Raw genomic sequence first — 14,791 nt, forward strand, 5'->3', positions numbered from 1 at the left:
ATATTACACACGTAAATATAACCAGTCGCTTGTAGTAAGACCAGCAGTAGCATGTGATATATGATGAACAGTAGTAGTTACATGCGAAGGTCCCAGAGCCGCAGGCGGTCACCGGCGGCGGTGTAGAGGCGATGGGCGTCAGCAGCCGCTAGTGCTGTAACCGCGGTCTCACCGCGAGTCGACGTCGCCGCTCCCGTAGGACCCACACCCCCCGAAGACCTGTAAATGAATCACAAGTAATGTAACACCAAGTAATTGTATGTGTATAAGAGAGTCAGTTTGTATAGTTGTACATACCACAAAGTGGCGACGGGCGTGCCGAGCCGCGTGTCGAAGGCGCGCACGGCGGGTCCCGCGGCGGCCAGCAGCAGGCCGGGCGCCGCCAGCGCGGCCACTGCGGCGCCGCATCCGCCGCGCCACGCCTCCCGCCCCGCCGTCAGGTCCCAGCCACGCACCGTGCGATCTACAGATGACAAAGCTTTATGTTGTAAAGCGCTACTTTGGCGTTTAGAGTTACTTTAGACTTCTGTACATTAAAAAGTTCGAACTTACCGACGCCGCCGCTGTAGAGCAGCGAGTGCGTGGCGGCGAGGCAGAGCGCGGCGCCCACGTGTCCCTCCGCCACGTGCGTGCACTGCAGCCACGCCCCGGAGCCGCCCCCGCCCCCACCTCCGATACTCACGCGTTGCTAAAACAAACGATACATTTTATATACAATCCTAACATTAATATATATTAATTGAAATAAAATAAGTTACTTTCAATGGTAGTTCTCGAACGACGCCTTGCGGCGAGTTGTCGTGCGCGGCGCCCGCCAGCCGCAGGAAGACGTCGTCGTCGCGCGCGCGGCGGGCGGCGCCGGGCGAGGCGGGGGGCGTGGCCAGCGCGCCCGGCCCTGCGCCTGCGCACGCGCTCGTCTCCCTGCGTTAGTCGCACGGGCGCAGGCGTTAGATAAGCGGTACGGACGATCGACACCGGGTTAGAACAATGAATTATGACACATTCCGATGTACGTTATGTGTTTTAATGTTTATATGTAAAAGTAATAAGTAAATTAAAATAAGCGTTTTTGACTCAAAAGTATTAACGATGAATGCGTGCGAACGTCTCAGAAAGATTTGATGCTCGCTATATGAATAAGTAATCAGTAAAAACAGAATGTAAATGATATATTAAATAAAACAATAGCACGAAAACAAAGATTGCCACAAAATTGTAACTGGCGGGGTTGCGATTAACCACGGCACATCTGGAAATAGAGAAGGATGTGGTGTAACAGTCGCCCACAGTTGTATATTTGGTGACCAGCAATCGTTTAAGATGACAAGGCCTGCATGGATCTTTGAATTTATTTACTGGTAAATTTTCTTGCATCCAACCTTTGTTCTCTGTTACTATTATCAACGAATTTGACAGCTATCTACTTCAATATATCGAAAAACTCGTGATATCATAATCGTACAAAAAGTACTGTAGCAAGTAAATTTGACTTAATACATTTTAATGAGAGGTTGGACAAAGACATTTAACCAGTGAAATCCCAAGAATGTATATTAGTACGATGCGTTTTAATGCTATTCTCGTCCGTTGACTATTCCATTATTGTATGAATGTTTCATTTTTTTTTAACAAATGCATATGTTTATTATGTTGTTAACTTGATGATATAATTACGATCCAAACTGATAACTATATTGTTTTCAATTTCACGTCACAAACAACCACAAAGCGAAATCAATGACAAAACACAACATGGTTTAAAAAAAAACTAAAATAACTTACCATTATTCATGTCACGTAAAATAAAACATCACGGAAAAAACTTATCAAATAAAAAAAATCGTCATATACCAATGGACATACACACTTCAAAATTTTACAGATAGAAAAAAAATATGCCACAGAAAGTAAAGTGTAGTATAGTGCTTTCAAATTACCTTTGTCTCTATACAGACCTACATATATATAGCTTTGTTAAACATAGCAGACATATTTTTTATAGAAATGCATGCACTACTTGATAAGTCATGCGAATAACAAACATCTTGAGATTGTATCTCAGGTTACTAGAAGATTATTTACAATAATTAAAAACAATCTAATATTATATCTGTGATGTTAATTTCAAATTAATCTGTAATTTACAACATTTTATAACAAGAGTCACCATTCACGCAAATTAGCCCTTATCCCTATGAAGGGTCGGCACAGTATGTACTACTCCTCCATACATCTCTATCAGCCGTCATATCTGAATTTACCCCCTTCTTATGCATATCCTCTTTCACACAATCCATCCATACTTTCTTTGGTCTTCTTCTACATTTACCACTACCATTAAAACCATTTTAGCCGTAGTTTTAAAAAGTAATTAATTTCCCTAAACTTGGTATTATTTTTTGTATTTACGTACAACTCCGTACGTACAATATAATTCTTAAGTAAGTTATTAAGACTATATGTACCTTATATGACTGTCTTATAATTAAAAAAAAGAGTTAAAATAAAAAGTTCTTTGGTATATAAATGCTATTTTTTATTTACAATTCATTAAATCATTACTAAGTTTTCTTCATAAGTAGTAATATTAGTAACTTTAAACTTATTATGTTATCTAATGTAAAGTATAAAATAAAAAAAAAAACACTAAAAATTTAAATTTAGTACACTTAAGTTAGTAGACATATTAAAGTGTTTTTGATTGATTTAAACATTGTGCATTTTCTAGAAAAATTGTGTCATTTCACAAGAACATAATTATGTTGTGAGACTATTACTAACTATTTTGTGAGATTATGATATCACAAGCTTGTTTAATTTAATAAAAATATTGAACACTTAATAACTAAAAGAACAACTTAATAAACAAATAAATCACATTAAAATCTACCAAATAAAATCTAAAACAACATCTATATTTACATCAGACCAACACCAGATTAAAACTAGCTTTTAAAACCTCCGTAATAAGGTGTATATTTGGGTGCAATGTACAGTTGTCATTCAGTGCGTAGGACCTTCGCTGCTTCAGTCCTCGACAATGTTGAGGTCGGTGAGGAGGCTGCAAGTAACACCTCAGTGAGACATCCCGCACACACCCCGCACGCACCCCGCTCACACCCCGCACGCACCCCGCTCACACCCCGTACGCATCCCGCACGCACCCCCCACTAACGCTAACCATCTCTATAGTCATGTGTGCATTAGCGTTGCCATGGGATCATCATCAGCTCACTATACGTCCACACTGAGGGGCTCGGAGCCTACCCTAAGTTAGGGGCGACTAGGCCATAGTCAACCACGCTGGCAAAGTGCGGGTTGGTTGACTTCACACATATCATTGAATTTTTTCTCAGATATGTGCAGGTTGCATCACGATGTTTTCCTTCACCGCAAGAACGTCCGATAAATGTACATATGTAAATCGAAAAACACATTGGTACATGGCGGGACTCGAACCCAGGATCTGCTGATTGCAAGTCAAGTGCTTAACCCCTGAGCCACCGACGCTCAAATTAAATTAAAGAAAAGTGATATTTAGGGAAAACTTATAAAAAATAATTGCCAGAACGAAACATTTTCGGCCAACAAATCTTTGTTTTTCCGTTGTTTTTTTTTTTTTTTTTTTTTTATATGAGAAGGGGGCAAACGAGCGGCGCGAACACCGAGGTGATCATCGACGCCCATGGACATCCGCAACACTACGAGAATTGCAGATGCGTTGCCGGCCTTTAAGAAAGAGATATGCTCGCTTCTTGAAGGACCCTAAGTCGTAGTGGTTTTGTTAGTTTTCCGTTGTGTATGTAATTTTCGATCACTATGTAATACGTTTTCAATAATAGTGCGAGTCTCGTAAAATTAACAGATTATCGATTAGATTTATTGTATGTATTTGCAATTTGTATATCCGTCACGAAATCTTTCCTCTAATTACAATACTTATTCGTTTACATTTTATTTAATGCTTCAAAATAATATAAAAATTCATGCAAGCAATGCACACATGACTGACGGTTATATTTTGAAAAATATCTTCCACTACTAAACCCATATTTATCAAATTTCTAACTACTCGAAAAAAAAATTAAGACAATATAAAAATGGTATAAAGTAATTTTTTAAAAGAAAAATCTTCATTATAATAAATATTATGTTTTTTTTAGTTCTCATATTGTCTTAATTATTTAAATGTAGCAATAATTACTACGTAACATATACCCAAGCTGTCATGCAGAGAGCGGTAGCGAGGCGGCCGAGTGCCGATACTTGCATTATAAAACTTATTACCAAAGAAATAAGTGCCATATTCCTACAACTACTACACGTAACATTTAAAAATTTTGTTATAAATATCAATAGGAGTGGTGAGATCAGTTTAATAATACGGAAACAAAAAACATTTTAAAATGCTTTTGAGAATTTTTTAAATGCAGAAACATTAAAAAAATTACCACTAGATGGCGTTATTTTGACAAGTAAACTGTCATCTGTCACAACATGTGTTGGACATAAAATGTTGAAATGTAACGTTGTAAAGCAGTAAGATAAGGCGGAATAAAGCTTGTACTCACAATGATGCAGGCTTTGCGAGACTGTGCTGACGTCGCAGAGGACGCGGGCTCTCGGGCGGAGGTCGGCGTGACGTCAGCGGAGATGACACAGAGTTCATCGGCGTCAGACCTCTGAAATTCAATTAAATTCTCATTAACCGACATTCCATGTGACGATTGCACCATCATCATCCATCTATTCAGCCTCGTTACGCCCACTGCTGGGCATAGGCCTCCCCCAAAGATCGCCATTGACACCTAATTTGCACTAAAAAAAATTTAATTATGTTAGTTTTCTAAGTGTAGATTGATTGTTGCGGCAACACCGTCCTCGGGGATGTGTAGCCAGTGCGCACCTCGCAACCTTTTTTTGTATATTTTTTTAAATTTTTACTTCTTTTTAGTTTTTCGCATTTTCACTTTACTTTTTGGATTTTTTTATCAATTTTTTTTTTATTCATATTTAATCATTGTTAAATTTTTCATCGCGAAAAACAGATCTTTAATTTCATATGAATCAATCTTTATGATCAAATAAAAGGCTATCTGATGATATAGCCTTTTATAAAAGGCTGAAGATTTGACTAGATCATGACTGACCTCAGACTTCCAGGTGCACTGGGCACACGGCTGAGTGGTGCAGGTCGTGGCGGTGTGTGCTCCACCATAGACTGCGACATGGGGTCTTCATCACGACTGATCACACCCAGATCACGCAGACGTACCGAACCACGTCTTACTCTACAAACATCAAATTAAAAATTAATTTGCTTTTTATAACCAAGTGACATTTTACTAGTAATTACGTACGTATTACGATGGAAGGGGGAGTTGCTGTTGTCGTCTGGAGGTGAGGCGGGCGCAGTACACGACTCCCGCACTCCGCTCACCGGCGGCCGCTCTAACAAAGCACTGCAATCAAAATAAAATTATATCTTAATATATATAAATCTCGTGTCACAATGTTTGTCCTCAATGGACTCCTAAACCACTTAACCGATTATAATAAAATTCTCACACCATGTGCAGTTCGATCCAACTTGAGAGGTAGGATAGTTTAAATCTCAAATTATAGTCGCAATTTTAATTTATTGCTAATTATTTGTCTGTTATTATTTGACAGTCACAATTATCTGTTAACTCCAAATGATTCTAACAGATGTCGATACCTTTCGACTGGGTTGAGTAAGTAATCAATAGATGGCGCTGCTATGGTAAATCTACGAACGTGTCATATAAGCTTATTAACTGCGCGCGGACGGAGTCGCGGGCGACAGCTAGTATATATATAAAATTGGAATGTCTGTATGTAATATTGAGAAAAAAAATAAGTAAAGTAATATTTGTACGATATATTTCCGTTGCTGATAACGAAGAATCATTTTTTTATTATTTCTGTCTGTCTGTCTGTCCGCAAGACCGCAGTGGAAGGTAGCTACCTTCATATTAGCTAATATGTGAGGGAATATTTTAGCCTTCTTTTTTTGCTCTTTTTAAATTCTGTGCTGCTGAAGTCGCGGGACCGCTAATAAGAAACGTTATTAGCAAATAGAGTTAACTGTTTCTCTGTCTCTGTATATCTACCTGTCAGAAGGTGAGACGGAGCGGGTGGAGGTGCCGGAGGAGACGTGTGCGAGCAAGGCGGCGAGCGCGGGCGGCGGCACTCCCCACGGGTTCAGGTTCTGATCTCCGTTCGCATTCGATGACTTTAGAGCATTTGTTAAACGATCGTTTTTCTCTTCCATCTGTAACAAAAGCTAAAGATTCAGTTTATGTTAATTTAAACAATGTTTCAAAGTAAATAATGCGAAGTATTAACCTCAGCGAGCTGTGCGCGCGTGTCCCGCAACATGCGCACTGTGCGCGCTGCGTCGTGCGCGTGCGTCAGTGCGAGCGCGGCCAGACGCTGCAGCGCGTACCTCCCCGCCTCCGCGCTCCTCACCTGCTCCAACACACGGGACAGCTCCGTCTCTTCGTTCTCCTCCTGAACATTAATCTCAATAAGTTATTACAAATATTGATGTGAAACATCTATAGGATCACTTGTAAACCGAATTGTTGGCGTGGCGACGATTGCCGTGGCGACTCGTCGCCATACTATATACTAAGGTATACTAAGGTATACATATATATATTTCATGAGTAGTAGAGCGTACAGTGTGGCGACGGGTCGCCACACTGTACTGAGGTATATATTATTATTATTATCATTTTCATTATTATTATTTATTTTATTTAATTATATTATTTAATATTTTATGCATATTACTTGTACACACATGATGTTTCACATCTGCCAGGCGTCCCATGACAGCTCACATTTTTTTTTAACTTATAAACCATACATGATATTTTTCAATAAAAAAAACTATTAGATATTTAGGACTGTGACAATTGTAGAGTATAACAAGGAGTACCTCGATCTGCATGATCTGGTGCTGTGTGTCGGCGATTGCCTCCCGCAGATAGGCGAGCAGGGCGGTAGAGTCGGGCCCGGCTGGGTCTGCAGCGGCGCGGTCCCTCTGGCGCAGCTGCGCCTCCAGCGTGGCCTCCAGCTCGGCCAACGTGGCGCGCGCAGCACTCGCCCGCGACACCCAGCACTCGATACGAGCCCATGCCTCGCGACTTGAGATACGAGAACGACTCCGCGTACCATCTGTTTTATAGCCTTACTTTAACATTATATTTCTGTATCTAAAAATACGCTTTAAAAAAGAACAAAACATTACCATGAACTCTTCCTGCCGCTTTACTGCTAAGTTTGTCCCGATGACCTCGCCTTAGCAACGATACTTCTTCCTGCTTACGTTTTAAAACCTGAAATTATAGTTAAAATATACCAAGTATCTTTGCATATTAATATATAAACATATAAAATATCTACAGAACATATTATGATACCTGTTCCTTAAGTCTAGTTTCAGCTTCCAATGACCGTATTAGATTCGCGTTCTTACGAGATTCTTTTCGCAACTGAGCCACCTGAAAGTTAGATGAACAAAAAATAGAGACAGCTCAGTTAATTTTTTTAATTATTGATTTTTTTTAAAGTCAATTCATACTTTACGTAATTACACAATGTACAATTACACAGAGCACATGAAGAATACAGGTTACCTTTACTAAATAGTGGATCACATATTTTTGTACAATCACTACAATACGGGTTAAACAACCCTTCCATTTGATACTCACAAGAAAAAAGACCTGGAAATAAAGCTAAAAGGATGACCTACCTCTTTAGCTCTAGCTGCTTCCGCTTGCGCGTGTCGCTTTGCTTCTGTTCGCATTCGTTGCACTAATTTCACCTTAAATAAAGCAATATGTCTATTAAAATAATACATTAACATGTAAGAGCACATGCGAGATGTGTTTTTATATAAAACTAAATGGACTCTTCTGAAATATGTTGTCTGTTTTATGTATGTGAGGTGGGTGTGGCGCAGTGTGAGGTGGATGTGGCGCAGTGTGAGGTGGGCGTGGCGCAGTGTGAGGTGGGTGTGGGGCAGTGTGAGGTTGGTGTGGCGCAGTGTGCTGGGGGCGGTACCTTGTCCCGCTTGAGGTTGAGCAGATCATTGCGCAGCGCGTGTATCTGGTGCGCAGTGGCGGCCTGAGCGCGCTGCAGCCGCGCATGCTCGCGCTGCGCCGCCTGCAGCCGCCGCAACTCGCGCGCCATGCCCGACACTCGTCGCTCGTACTCCTCTTTAACGCGCTTTAACTTTTCACTAGGGGGCGACGCTTGCGCAGCTAAAATACACAAAACATTTTTACAAATTTAACGACAACAAGGCACAAACACGATACGCGAAGATAAAGTTGTTTCAGAATTGAGTGTGGTTGGCGGTGGCATGTACGTACCGAGCGTGGCGAGCACCTTGTCGCGCTCCTCGCCGGTGGCCTTGATCTGATGGTGCAGCGTGTCGAGGCGGTGCTCGTAGTGCGCCCGCAGCGCCGCCAGCCGCCGCTGTGAAGCCTCCAGCTGCTCGATCAGCCGCGCCTTCGTGTCGATGTCCTCGCTCAGCGCCGCCAGCTGCATCGTCAGCATGCGTTGACCTGCACACACGTCATATATTATTACATTTTTGTACATACAGCCATTAAGTGCCACACTCGGAGTCTTTAAGTTATCGCCTTAGTGTTAATTTCATATTAATTCCTCTAAGTGACAAAAGGCGTTACTCTGAGTGCGGTTGCTCTTATAAAAGAAAGTGTTCTAAGTAAATGATCTGCAACATACCGGCGGTTTCTGCTTCGATTTCCTCGTCCCTCTCATCATCAGATCTGTCCTCGTCGTCGTGGTCGGAGGGCTCGGAGTCCCCGGCGCTCTCGCCCTCCGCGCGCTCTCGCTCGCCGATGGGCTGGCCGTTCTCCTCCCCCTCCCCCTCGGCCGTCACCTCCCGCCCCTCCCCACTCTCGCTCACCTGCGTCGCCAGCTTGCGCTGGAACTCGAGCTCACCCATACTACGAGCCAATAGTTCTTTCTCCTAAACATAAGCAAATTTTGGTTTCTAAAATTGTCATACATCTTACAACAATTTTTCAAACTACCTACATTATGTTTTTTTTTGTAAAAATGAATGATTTTGTATACAATCTGTTACCTTGTAGAGTTCCCTCTTGGCGTCGTCGAGTATGGAGGCGGGGTCTTGCTGCGAGTCATGTCTCGTGCGCGCCTCTCGCTTGCGGCTCGCCTCATACAACGCGGTCGCCTCCATCAGTTGCGCGCGCAGGTCCTCTATCTCTGTCACGTAACCCTGGTCACGAAAACAAAAATAATTGCTTATTAAGAAATAAAGTTTTTTAAAACTAGCCAACTAACCAAACTACGTGGAATATCAACGAAAGGGGGGGGGGGCAAGGCATTTTTTAGAGACTTGGGGAGAAGTCTCTTGGGTGCTAAAGACATAAATAATGGGGGATACTATTCGATATTTATTACCATTTCTAAAAGTAATAGTTTACTATATCCTTATCCGTATGGTAAAAGCTGACACAATGATGTACCTGTACAAGTGTGGTGAGCGAGCAGTCAGTGGCGTCAGGGCTGGAGTCGCGCGGCGCCCACGTGCCCAGCGCCTTCTCGGCGACCAGCTCGCTGTTCCTGGCGGAGAGCTGCTCTATGGTGCCCTGCATTGCCTTCACTCGCCGCCGCAGCGACTCCACCTCGCTCGTCAATATCGCGTTCTCCTGCACCACGTCGCTCCAGCCCTCCTCCCCGTTCTCTGACACTACACGTTTACCCTGGATGATAAGAAATAATAAATAAAAAAGATAAAATAATAAACATATATGTGAAGTCAACCCGTCCGCGCTTGGTTAGTTTAGAAGTCCTAATAATTCCTAGTTTAAGATAAATAGAGCTTCTACTGAGTTGAGCACCTGTTTATACTCGGCGAGTTCCACTTGCAGCCTGGCGACTTCCTGACGCAGCTGGTGTATGGTGCGCGAGGTGAGGTCCTGGTTGACCACGCACCGGTTCTTGATGTTGCGCGCGCGGTTCGCGTACTTCAGCGTGTTTAACGTCTCCATAAAGTCGCGGTCGCTTGGAGACACGCATGCTATCATTACTGTGTTGCTGTTGCCTAGTTAAAAAAACATACCCAATAGTGTAAGAATTTTTCAAATCAAGCAGTATTTTTGAAGCCTATTCAATCCAAACAAACAAATCTTTCCTCTTTATAACATTATAGTAAAGATAAGTATCGTATATAAAGCTCATGAATGCAAATTACGTAGTTAACAAAATACATAAAATAATAGATAATGACCTATATATTCATCTTACCGCCAAGAGAATCTTGCAACAGCCTCGTAAGCTTGGAGTCCCTATAGGGCACATGAAGGACTTTCCTGGACTTGTCTCCCAGAGCCGATATGACATTGCCGAGGGCTAGTAACCCGCAGTTAATAGAAATACCTTCCCGAGCCCGCTCGCCTGTTGCACCTGTTAAACACGTAAAATTGGGTAAGCAGAAATAAAGCTTAGTAAGCACTTCACTTGCAATCTGCAGTTCCTGGGTTCGAATCCCGCCATGTACCAATTTTTTTTTTCGTTTTTTGATTTACATATGTACATTTATCCGACGTTCTTGCGATGAAGGAAAACATCGTGATGTAACCTGCATATATCTGAGAAGAAATTCAAAGATATGTGTGAAGTCAACCAACCCGTACTGGGCCAGTGTGGTTGACTATGACCTAGTCACCCCTAACTTAATGTAGGTTTCCGATCCCCTCGGCGGGGACGTATAGTGAGCTGATGATGATGACACCTCATTTTTTGGTAGGTATGAATGTGAACAAGGCGACACTAAATATGTTAGGTATCAAACGAACAAACAAATCAATATTGTGACCATGGAATTAGAACATAGTTTTTGTCCAAATGCATATTTTTACATTTTGTTTTCAACCCACAGATTGCATTTAAATAACAAAATACTCTTTCGAAACTGGCGCCTTAGGTCACTGGTTATTTTTGAATATTTTTTGTTACAACTGAAATAGAATGTCTTTGTTACGCCATTATGGTTTTAAATTTATTACTTCGAGACTACCAAAATAGGATTAAGAATGATGTTCTTTTAAACGATTCTGAGAAAAGGTGACCAGGAAACAATATATCACTTGTCAAATATGTGATGAAGAAATAGTCGTGTGACTTCAAATCAAAAGAACTGTACAGACTAATAATATATTACTTGGATTCTTGATATTTACTGTAGAATTTAAGAAAAAAATAATTAAAAACACCGTCGATAAAAATTAAGAGGTTTTTGAGAGGTTAACTATTTAGAAAATAGATTTTTTAAATCGTAATGTTATTATCGAAAACATAAAGTGAGAAAAGAGCAAAATAATGATCCCTAAACTTCAGTCTATTGTGCCATAAAATAACGTGAAGAATACCTGTTCGCTTAAGTCTTTCGGAACCGGCCAGATCTACAAAATGGAACTTTGCGGTGAGTGTCTCGTACTGCTCCGGCGCGTCCGCTTCCGCCTCTTTGTCCACTGTATCCTGATCCGTGGCCAATCGTCGTTGTCTTAGTAACAGTGTGAATACAGCGTGAGATCTTGATGACGAGGAGTTCATATTAGTGGCCGCAGTTGTTCGGGCAAGCGCGCCTGCGTGGAGTGCTCCCAGTGCATCCCGGACGCCTCGCACCGCACGCATCGACGCCCCTACCACCTTCACACCACCACAACCGTCTTCTGTTATCCTGAGTGCTCCCTGCCGACAAACGTTACCAAAAGGTTGTGTCTGGGCTAAAAAATATTCAATGAATACCTATTGGCAATTAATGGAAAATATCATATTTGTAGGTTTAAGAGAGCACAAAAAACACTTTAAGTCTCTATTCTTTAAATGGAAGAAATGGGAAATAATTGAACGACACTGAGTAAGTCTGTAAAACCCGTATTCTCTCTCACCTTAGCGAAGGGGTCTTTGGCAGGATCGAGTAGATCAACAATATCCTCATTGTACAACTCTATGAACTGGGCTTGTACTGAGAACTCTGGCGGCAACTGGCCCTGAGCACGCGCGGCCTCCGCCCTCTGCTCGGCGCCCGCGAACAGATCCCGGATGGCGCGCGGGATGATGCCGCGCCGCGCCTCATCCCCGTCTCCCTCGCCCTCCCAACCGCTGCCCATCGTGTACGTCTTTCCAGATCCTGTCTGTTGAGAAAATTAAAAATATATTTAAAATAAAATTATGTAAAAAAAGTTACTTAAACGTCACCTGTAAATGAAGATCTTGCAAAATCAGCAACTTTTTGTATGTTTTCTTAGACTTGATTTATATTTTACCATTTAGGAAGGTCCAAGCGTGGCTATTTCTAGCAAAACCATACTTTAAACATTTTAACGACATTACTAATGTATTCTCAGCCTAAACTAGATAGAAAATTAAAATTCAATAAAGGCATTGTCAACAGGAGCAATAAATAATAGGCACGTGGTAAAGCTGGGAGCAAAAAGTTCTATGCGAGGCGTCCGCGCGTCTGTGACGGCGCGCGTGCCCAACATGCCGAGTACGGAAAGGTACGGGCCCTACATACAAATTATGCTCTTTGCATTTTCTATGAACTTGGCCAGACGAATACAAAACTGACTATAGTTTTGTTAAAACAGAATAGATGAAATCTAAATATAAACTTGTAATTTTTCGTTTAAAATGATAATTTAGTACTTGGGATAAATTCACATAACTGAGGCATGCCGGCAATGAAATCTACGTGGAGACTTAGGAATTACAATTGTTAAAACAAAAGAAATGTAAACAAAGTATAATAAGAAGATGTACATACTTTCAATCTGATAGCAAAGGCCACAATGAGTGAAGTGAAAGTACGGTATAGTGATGCGAAACTAAGCACTGGATACAATAGCAGGAATTTTATCAGATGCCCACTCTACCATGAAAGGTGTGATTCATGCAATAGACTAGATTACAGAAATTCTCGTAACACTATCTGTGCTTACGGAATTCATTAGACTATTTTCTAGTCTACAGGGCCTTGCCATATTTGGTGTTGAGATTATTTAAGAAGTTGACAAAATTATCAAAGCCAAGCAAGCCCTGGTTTATTCATCATAAAAAAAATAGTAAAACTAGTCTTGTAATAAATTGTTGTCAAGATGGAAGTTGCAGTAGATGAATGCGTGTCAAATGTGCTTAAGTATCGGTTAAAATATTCATAAATGCACCCACAAATTGTCAAGTTTCCGCCGGTCGTTTTGTTGTTGGCTAACGATACGGATTTCCCTCCACGTCACGGGCTTTGGTGGGCTTATCGATCGCGACGTTCAATTACAAACGTCGGTCTACACCGCATTGTTTCATGCAAACTTTTTATATAAAATGACTGGGCTGTTATAATCAATCTCAGATTAACATTGCGTTGCGATTATAAAGTCGTGAAGTTTTATATCGAAGTATATTTTGGTACACTTGATTTGATTTAGGAAAAGAACTTGCACTGGATTGCGTTAATTTAATGATCTTTTCGAATATGAATAGGAGGTTAACTGAATGTCGACTGACGTTAGCTTCTTTAATTATTTATTTTTTCTGATATAACGCCTTTCTTATTATGTGTACAGTATTTTGAATTTATAAAAAAAAAAACGATTTATTGCCGTTTATTTTATTGCTGTTTATAAATACAATAGTAATAATAATAATAGCTGTAACTTCTTTAAATTGCGATGCTTATTTTAAATGTTAAATGTCTTAAAGCAATTATCTTAACCTTGTAGGTTTTTGTGGGAAGTAAAAGTTTTTGCTGCTGTGACAACTTTTTGCATGCGCCTTAAGTAGTCACTTTTAAGTTAATAATTTCAGAATGTCATTATGACACCATTAAATACGCTAATCACTATGTACCATGTTACGCGGGTTCCATTATTACTAATCATGGTTATTTTGTTTTAAAGGTAGCTTAATTTAAATGAGATAATTAGCTCTAAGGTAATATTTTAACGTTTTTATAAACATTTAAATGTAATGTAATTTATTTGGCCTTATTAATTATGCAGTCAGCTAGTATGTTAATTATATTTTTTGAACTTTCCATTTTATCTTCTGTTAAAATTACGCAAATGATATCAAGAGAAGTAAGTATCCGGTATGAAAATTTGTAAAAAATAGAACGAATAGTTTTAAATAATAAAACATTCCATTTACAAAGTATATTAAATAAAATCTCATGAAATTTTTGTAACAAATATCGAATGGAATGGAATATATCCATAGATAATATTTGTTTAGTAATAACGTAAGGCACGATTCGCTAATATGCAATGCAAACTCAAGCGAGGACGTAGCGCAACACGACGCCGGACAAACAGACCTACAGATACGCCTAAGTGGCCACTATTGACTTCCTTAAAGACTTGTACGATTAGGAATCTAATTCTAAGCCTTTGACTTGGGTATTAAAGCGCAACCAACATTATGCCAATACGGAAGCATCTAGTACAATAATATTAAAGTGAAGATTTAATCTTGTTACTCTTGTTACTGAAAATCTAAGTGAGCTTTTGTCATCACAATTAGCAACCAATTTAAATTTGGAACAAAATCTAATATATAAAATTCTCGTGTCACAGTTTTCGTTGCCATACTCCTCCGAAACGGCTTGACCGATTCTCATGAAATTTTGTGTGCATATTCAGTAGGTCTGAGAATCGGCCAACATCTATTTTTCATACCCCCCCCCCATTTTTTAACTGCGCGC

At 40.5% G+C, this 14,791-nt stretch overlaps 1 protein-coding gene across 1 annotated transcript in view; it reads right to left on the reverse strand.

The window, feature by feature from the left end:
* Positions 1–14,791, reverse strand: part of LOC106719015 (kinesin-like protein KIF21A) — a 46,495-nt gene that overhangs the window by 2,822 nt on the left and 28,882 nt on the right. The window contains exons 4-25 of the mRNA XM_045681817.1: positions 11,982–12,227; positions 11,460–11,781; positions 10,336–10,494; positions 9,930–10,132; positions 9,555–9,791; positions 9,152–9,304; positions 8,788–9,034; positions 8,409–8,603; positions 8,098–8,297; positions 7,787–7,858; positions 7,452–7,532; positions 7,280–7,367; positions 6,968–7,206; positions 6,370–6,534; positions 6,135–6,307; positions 5,361–5,462; positions 5,151–5,291; positions 4,572–4,682; positions 759–912; positions 553–688; positions 298–463; positions 82–219 (exon numbers count right to left, since the gene is read on the reverse strand). Coding sequence (XP_045537773.1) covers positions 82–219; positions 298–463; positions 553–688; positions 759–912; positions 4,572–4,682; positions 5,151–5,291; positions 5,361–5,462; positions 6,135–6,307; positions 6,370–6,534; positions 6,968–7,206; positions 7,280–7,367; positions 7,452–7,532; positions 7,787–7,858; positions 8,098–8,297; positions 8,409–8,603; positions 8,788–9,034; positions 9,152–9,304; positions 9,555–9,791; positions 9,930–10,132; positions 10,336–10,494; positions 11,460–11,781; positions 11,982–12,227 — 3,728 coding nt within the window. The remainder of the gene's footprint in view (positions 1–81; positions 220–297; positions 464–552; positions 689–758; positions 913–4,571; positions 4,683–5,150; positions 5,292–5,360; positions 5,463–6,134; positions 6,308–6,369; positions 6,535–6,967; positions 7,207–7,279; positions 7,368–7,451; positions 7,533–7,786; positions 7,859–8,097; positions 8,298–8,408; positions 8,604–8,787; positions 9,035–9,151; positions 9,305–9,554; positions 9,792–9,929; positions 10,133–10,335; positions 10,495–11,459; positions 11,782–11,981; positions 12,228–14,791) is intronic.

Source organism: Papilio machaon, chromosome 2, assembly GCF_912999745.1.
Source record: "Papilio machaon chromosome 2, ilPapMach1.1, whole genome shotgun sequence".
NCBI classification, from domain to species: domain Eukaryota; kingdom Metazoa; phylum Arthropoda; class Insecta; order Lepidoptera; family Papilionidae; genus Papilio; species Papilio machaon.